The sequence below is a fragment of the Anser brachyrhynchus genome (assembly GCF_964034855.1).
Source record: "Anser brachyrhynchus genome assembly, chromosome: 5".
NCBI classification, from domain to species: Eukaryota; Metazoa; Chordata; class Aves; order Anseriformes; family Anatidae; genus Anser; species Anser brachyrhynchus.
Window position 1 is genome coordinate 35,733,230 of NC_137699.1, and position 7,440 is coordinate 35,740,669.

At 72.5% G+C, this 7,440-nt stretch overlaps 1 protein-coding gene across 1 annotated transcript; it reads left to right on the top strand.

Moving 5' to 3' along the window:
* The first annotated feature begins 170 nt into the window (after positions 1 to 170).
* PLEKHG3 (pleckstrin homology and RhoGEF domain containing G3) lies at positions 171 to 7,416 on the top strand. Its single transcript, XM_080595709.1, has 18 exons — positions 171 to 295; positions 1,769 to 2,044; positions 2,123 to 2,223; positions 2,310 to 2,379; positions 2,459 to 2,505; positions 2,600 to 2,750; positions 3,064 to 3,198; positions 3,287 to 3,469; positions 3,541 to 3,633; positions 3,712 to 3,798; positions 3,917 to 3,950; positions 4,042 to 4,137; positions 4,222 to 4,296; positions 4,407 to 4,445; positions 4,551 to 4,558; positions 4,630 to 4,824; positions 4,982 to 6,056; positions 6,140 to 7,416. The coding sequence occupies exons 2-18, from the start codon at positions 1,778 to 1,780 to the stop codon at positions 6,766 to 6,768; spliced, it is 3,285 nt and encodes a 1,094-aa protein (XP_080451835.1). The 5' UTR covers positions 171 to 295; positions 1,769 to 1,777; the 3' UTR covers positions 6,769 to 7,416.
* Positions 7,417 to 7,440: the final 24 nt, after the last annotated feature.

Here is a 7,440-nt window from a genome sequence, read left to right on the forward strand (position 1 = left end):
TTTTCGAGGGAGTGGGCGTGGCTTTGAGGGTGAGTGGGCGTGGCGGGTGGCGGAGTGGGCGTGGCCTCAGCGAAGAGGCCCCGCCCCCTCCCCGCGCTCCCCCCCCCCCCCCCTTGGCGCTGCCCCCACGCGTGTCCGCGCCCCCCCCCCACTTCCCCCCCCCCCCCCCCCCGCGGGTGCCGCACCCCGGGGTGCCGGGGCCGGGCGGGGCGCTGCGGCTGTCCCCGCCCCCGGGGCTCGCCCGCCGCTTCCTGCGGGCACGGCCGGGACGGGGCGGCGGCGGCGGCGGAGCGCGGTGAGTGAGTGCGGCCGGGGGGCGCGGGGCCGGGGGTCCCCGTGGGGGCGGTGGGATGGGGGCCTGGGGTCTTGGGGTGCTGGGGTGCTGGGGTCTTGGGGTCTTGGGGTATTCGCCCCCTGGGGCTCTGCGGTGCCTGGGTTCCGGGGTGCCCGGTGCTGTGGGTCCCCGTGGGGCTGGGGTCCGTGGGTCCTCGGGGTGCCCGGTACCGTGGGTCTCCGTGGGGTTGGGGTCCGTGGGTCCCAGGCACCGTGGGTCCCTGTGGGGCTGGGGATCGTGGACCCCAAGGTGCCCGGCGCCGTGGGTCCCCGTGGGGCAGGAGCTGTGGGGTCCCGTGGGGCTGGGGACCGTGGGTCGTGGGGTGCCCGGCGCCGTGGGTCCCATGGGAGAGGGATCCGCGGGTCCCTGTGGGGCTGGGGGTGACGGGGAGTCCCGCGGGGACGGGGACCCGCTGTGCGGCCCCGCCGGTGCCCCGCGTCTGTGGGGCCGGCGGAATCCTGGAAAAAGCCTGGAAATGGTGAAAGCGCCTGCCCTTATATGGCTCCGGCGGGTTCTCCCGCCTCCGGCCGGCCACAGGCCTGGGAACGCGCCGTGGGCCGTGCCCGGCTCCCACGCAGGATTTTCCCCCTGCCTCAGTTTCCCCCTCCCGGCGGGCACTGGGGGACGTTTGGGAACCGGCGTTTTGGGGCCCGGCTGGGGGTACCCAGCTCAGCCCCGTGGGTTGCGGGGCGCAGCCCCCGCTAAGGTCGGGGTTAATCTCGGCGCCGAGGCTTTGGCGACACCGGGGACGGGGGGGGGCAGGATAACCCCCCCGTGACGCTGGCCCCGCGCCGTAATCCCGGCGCTGAGCGGATTAGGGCGGCCGGGGGCGGGCGACGGTGGCCGTGGGGCTGGGACCCACGGCGGCGTGGGGTGGCCGGGGGGCATTTGGTGGGCTTGGGGGGCCCCGAACCCCAAATCTGCCTCGAGCGACGGCTGCCCCGTGGCCGTGCCAGCTGCCCCGGGGGGGTGCGGAGGGCACGGTGCTGGGTTTTGGGGGGCTCCCCGTTTGCCCGTGGAGGGCGGCGGCGGCAGGATGCGGCCATGCGGCACGGCGGGCGCGGGAGGAGCCGGAGGGAACCGGCTGGACCGGTTCGGGTCCCGTTCCCCCCCCACACCGCTACCGGGAGCGGGGCAGGGGGGGTCCGGGTGGCCCCGCCACCGGCACGTGGCCCGGCTCAAGGTCGCCCGCCGTCTGCCGGCACCGTCCTTCCGCCGGGAGCCGCGGCCCTCGCCGTTTCGGCACGCTTCCTGCCCCGCTGCCGCGGTGCCCCCGGACGGCTCGGTGGCACCGGGGCCGCGGTGGGAGAGCAGCCGGTGCGGGCAGGGTGACCCGGCACCGAGCTCTCCGGCGAGGCGCCCGACGGCACCGTTGGGCCACCGTGTCACCCCGGGGTCTCCGCCGCACCCCCTGACGGCGCCGCTCGCCCCCAGACCCCGGGGATGCCGGTGCCCGCCTGCCCGCAGCGCCCTGCCCTCGGCGAGGTGCCGGGTCCCGCCCGCGGCATGGAGGAGGAGGAGGAGGAGGCGGCGTGCGACGGCGAGGAGCCCTGGCTGGGCAACAGTAACAACAACGCGGCCCCGGGGGGGCGGCCGGGTCCGCGGGGCGTGCGGCCCCCGGGCGAGGAGCCCTCGTACCTGCAGCGCGTGCTGCTGGAGATCGTGGAGTCGGAGCGCACCTACGCCCGCGACCTGCGCGGCATCGTGGAGGTGAGGGCACCGCGGGGACGTGGCGGCGGGGGCTCAGTCCCTCGGGTGGTGCTGAGCAGCCGCTGCGTGCACGCACAGGGCTACCTGGGGAAGATCATCGATGCCGAGGAGCCGCCGCTGCGGCCGGAGCAGGTCAGCGCGCTTTTCGGGAACATCGAGGACATCTACGAGCTCAGCAGGTGAGCGGCACCCATGGCGGCACTGTCCCCTCCCCGTGATGTGGCGGGGGGGCTCTGGTCAACCCCCGTCTGTCCCTTCCGCCCAGCAACCTGCTGCAGAGCCTGGAGAGCTGCGCCTGCGACCCGGTGGCCGTGGCCGTCTGCTTCGTGACGCGGGTAAGGGGATGCGGCTCCAGGGCGGGGGGCACGCAGTGGGGGCCGTGCCGGGCTCTCACCGTGCCCCCACCACCCGCAGAGCCAGGAGTTCGACATCTACACGCAGTACTGCAACAACTACCCCAAGTGAGCGGGCACCGTGGGGCTGGGCGCTACGGGGTGCTGTGGGGCTGGGCGCCGTGGGGCTGAGCACCCCCTGGTGCTGTGCCCCCCCCCCCAGCTCAGTGGCGGCGCTGAGCGAGTGCATGAGGAGCAAGCAGCAGGCCCGGTTCTTACGCGAGTGCCAGGAGCAGATGCGGCACGCGCTGCCGCTGGGCGCCTACCTGCTGAAGCCCGTCCAGAGGATCCTCAAGTACCACCTGCTGCTCCAGGTGAGCCGGCACGGCGTGGCACGGCGTGGCACGGGCACACAGCATGGCATGTACACCCAGCGTGGTTGGGACTGCGTGGCACAGTGTGGGGCACAGCACGGGTACCCGGCATGGCACACATCCATGGCACAGCCCAGGCACCTGGCGTGGTGGGAGCTCGTGGCATGGTGTGGGCACTTGGCACAGCGCAGGGCATGGCACGGCACGGGTACCCGGCACGGCGCGTATCCGTGGCACAGCCCGTGCACCTGGCACGGTGGGAGCTCATGGCACGGCGCGTCTCGGTGCCACGGCGTGCTCCCCGTGCCCGCAGGAGATCGCCAAGCACTTTGAGCGCAAGTCGGGGGACGACTACGAGGTGGTGGTGGAGGCCATCGACACCATGACCTGCGTAGCCTGGTACATCAACGACATGAAGCGCAAGCACGAGCACGCCATCCGCCAGCAGGTGGGCCACGGGGGGTTGGGGGGGGACACGGCGGTGGCGGGGCCGGGCAGCGGCTGCGGTGACACTGCCGTCCCCGCGTCCCTCGCAGGAGATCCAGTCGCTGCTGCTGCAGTGGAAGGGGCCGGACCTGACCAGCTACGGGGAGCTGGTGCTGGAAGGCACCTTCCGCGTGCAGCGGGCACGCAGCGAGCGCGCCGTCTTCCTCTTCGACAAGCTCCTCCTCATCACCAAGCGCCGCGGGGACCACTACGTCTACAAGAACCACATCCCGGTGGGTGCTCGCCCCGGTGGGAGGGGGGGTCCCCGGGGGGGTACCGCAGGGCTGATGGCGTCTCCGCGCAGTGCTCCTCGCTGATGCTGATCGAGAGCACGCGGGACTCGCTCTGCTTCAGCGTGGCTCACTACAAGCACATCAAGCAGCAGTACGGCCTGCAGGTAGGGTGCTGCGGGGTGGGGGTGGGGGGGCATGGGGGACCCCCGCCCGCTCCCACCACCACCACACCACCCCCTTAGGCCAAGAGCGTGGAGGAGAAGCGTGTCTGGACCCACCACATCAAGCGGCTCATCCTGGAGAACCACCACGCCATCGTCCCCCAGAAGGTGAGGACACCCCGGCGTTGTCCCCCTGCCTTTTTTAATTTTATTTTCGGGTGGGGGGGTGACACCCCCTTGGGACCACCACCTCTCCCCGGTCACCAACCGCCTCTCTCCACGCCAGGCCAAGGAAGCCATCCTGGAGATGGACTTGTTCCGTGAGTGCCCCCATCCCTGCACCCCCGTTTCGCATCCCTGCGCCCCCCTCCCTCGTCCCTGCACCCCCTTGTCACCCCCCTGTGCCCGCAGACCCCCCGCGCCTGCCCCGCTACAGCCCCGAGCGCCTGCACAGGAGCCGCTCCTGCCAGCCGCTGGACCAGCCGCGCCACGGCCGCCGGCAGTCGGGTGAGCCCCCCCCCGTGACACCGTGTCCCCCCCGTGGGGACGGTGCTGTGCTGACGCCTGTGTCCCCCCCACGCCGCCCCGCAGAGCCCTTCCAGCGCCGCGACCGCGCCGAGACGCTGCCGGACCGGCTGCAGGGGCACGCGGGGCGCCGGCAGTCGGGTGCGGATGGGGACCGGGGTTGGGGTATATTTTTTTGGGGGGGGGGGGGGGGGGGGGCACGGGGATGATGGCACCACCCTTCTGTGACACCCCCATGTGTCTCCCCGCAGAGCCCACCAAGCAGATCCTGCGGCAGCTGGGTGAGCACGGTGAGCGGCTGGGGGTTGCCATTGGGTGGGGGGGACAATTTTGGGGTGCTGCCCCCCCCCACGCTCACCTCTGCTCTTCTCCCCCCACACACGCGTGGCTGGCAGGGCTCAAGGTAAGGCCAGGGCATGGGGTGGTGTGGGGCTGCCCCCCATGGAGGCGCTGAGCCCTCGTGTCCCCCCCCAGCACGCAGGCAGTGAGGGGACCCTCCTGGAGGCGGGGGAGCCCCCACAGCCCCCCAGGACCTGGGCTGCAGCTGGGGGCGTCGTAGAGGAGGAGGAGGAGGAAGAAGAGGAGGCTTTGGGCAAGGACAGCCAGGAGGAGCAGGATGGGGATGGGGACAAGAACGGGGACGTGGCGGAGGAGCCCCAGGAGGAGCAGGTACCCGCACCGGACCCCCACCCCCTCCCCTGCTACCTGTGGCACCCTGCGTCACTTGTGGGGCACCCCATAAGTGCCGTAGGGCACCGCACACCAACTCAGGTTCTGCTGTGCTGAGAGGGTGGGGGCACGGCCCCACAAACTTTGCTCTCGCCAGGGGACCCCGGCAGGGAGCTGCGAGTGGTGCCGCGAGGTCACCGCCACCCCGGCGTCACCGGTGTCCCCGCTGCGCACCGGGGAGCTCGGCGAGGGGCTGGAGACCCCGGTGCCCCCCTCCCCATCGGGAACCCCCCCACCGGGGCTGCCTGATGGGGAGGGTGACACCGAGCCGCACCCGGAGGCGGGCACCGGGGAGGACCCGCGGGCGTTGAGCAGCGAGGAGGAGGAGGAGGAGGAAGGCCACGGGGAGGGCAGCATCCTGCCCCCCTCGGTGCTGGACCAGGCCAGCGTCATCGCCGAGCGCTTCGGCAGCAGCTTGTCACGCCGCGGCAGCCTGGCGCTGGAGGGGCGCAGCGGCAGCACCCTCAGCCTCGACGGCCCCCCTCCGGAAAGCGGGGCGCCCCGCAGCCCCCCGCCATCCCCGGAGCCCCCCCCCGGCCCCCGGCGCCGCTCGCTCCTCTCCACCCAGGACCTGCTGCTGCTGCGCAAGATCCGGAGCTACTACGACAACGCCGAGCACCAGGACGCCGGCTTCAGCATCAAGCGCCGTGAGAGCCTCTCCTACATCCCCAAGGGGTTGGTGAGGACCTCGGTCTCCAGAATCAACAGCTGGCCCCCCCCGGAGCCAGGAAGCCCCAAAACACTGCCGGAGCCAGTGAGCCCCAAAATGCCTCCGGAGCCGGTGAGCCCCAAAACACCCCCAGAGCCAGTGAGCCCCAAAACGCCTCCGGAGCCGGTGAGCCCCAAAACACCCCCAGAGCCAGTGAGCCCCAAAACGCCTCCGGAGCCGGTGAGCCCCAAAACGCCTCTGGAGTGTGTGCCGGCGGTGGATGGAGCATCCCCTGCGTGCCAGGAGAACGGGCTGGAGCCTCCTGCTGAGCCGCTGCTCATCCTGGAGGAGGGGGACGTTGGTGCCGGGGACCCCCCGGGGGTCCTGGCACTTGGGAGCCCCCCCGGGCGCCCCGCCACCAGGGTGTACCAGCTGGCCCGCCAGTACAGCCTGCGCATCAAGAGCCGCCGCCGCCGCGCCGGCGTGCCGCTGGGGGACGGTGCCACCCACACCAGCACCCCAGGTGGGACACGGTGGGGTGGGGGGGACCACGGGCACCGTCCCCCCGCCACCGCCCCGCTCTCACCCCGCTTTCTTTTCCTCCAGGTTTGCCGAAGCCGCCCATGTCCCCACGGGATGCCATCACCCCCATGGTGGTCAGTGCCCCCCGCAGCCCGCCCAGCCCCGGCGGTGGCAGCACCGAGCCCTTCTCCTGGCCGGACGTGCGGGAGCTGCGCGCCCGTTTCGGCGCCCCGCGGCCACCGCCGGTGACCCGCAGCCGCTCGGCACCCGAGGGGCCGGGACGTGGGGGGCGGCCGGCGGCCAAGGAGCGGGGCGGGGGCCGCAGCCGCAGCGCTGAGGCGGGCGTGGGGACCCCCGACCCACGGCGTGGTGGGGGCGGCGGTGGTGGCGGCTACCATCACCACCAGCAGCCCGGTGGGCTGTGGGTGACGGCACAAGCGCCCCTGGGTCCCGGGGGGCAGCGGGTGGTGGTGCTGGAGAGGCTGCCCCCCCCTGCTGCCACCGAGCCCCCCGCCTACGTGCAGATCCGCTCGCCCACCACCCGCGAGAAGATCTGCCTGAAGGCGGTGGTGGAGCGCTGCAAAGCCTACCAGGCTTCCGAGGAGTACCGGCGGCGCTGCCCCCCCGGGCAGGGTGAGCCCCCCGAGCCCCCCCGGCATGGCCTCGTCAGGGACCTGCGGCAGAAGTTTCAGACCCTCGACGCCGCCAGCTAGGGGGGGGCAGCCGGGAGATGGGGCGCCCTGTGGATCCCCAGGAGATGGGGCACCCAAGGACTACCAGGAGAAGGGATGCACCATGGATCCCCAGGAGATGGACTACTGTGGACTACTGAGAGATGGGGCACCCCATGGACCACCAGGGGATGGGGCACCCTGTGGGCTACTGAGAGATGGGGCACCCCATGGACCACCAGGAGATGGGGCACCCGTGGACCACCAGGAGAAGGGACACGCCGTGGATCCCCAGGAGATGGGACACCCCATGGACCACCAGGAGATGGGACACGCCATGGACCACCAGGAGATGGGGCACCCGTAGACCACCAGGAGAAGGGACACGCCATGGATCCCCGGGAGATGGGGCACCCTGTGGACTACTGAGAGATGGGGCACCCCATGGACCACCAGAAGGGACACCCCATGGACCACCAGGAGATGGGGCACCTCACGGACCCCCCCAGCTCACCCAGGACAAGGGGCACCCCGTGGACTCACAGCTCACCTGAAAGAAAGAGCCCCCCCATGGGCCCCAAGGAGGTGTGCACCCGATGGAGCGCAGCTGGCCCAGGAGATGGAGCACCCCCGGGCCACCAGGAGATGGGCAACTCTGGACCCCAAGAAGAAGGGGCACCCCATGGACCCTCCAGGTCGCCCGGAAGAAGCAGG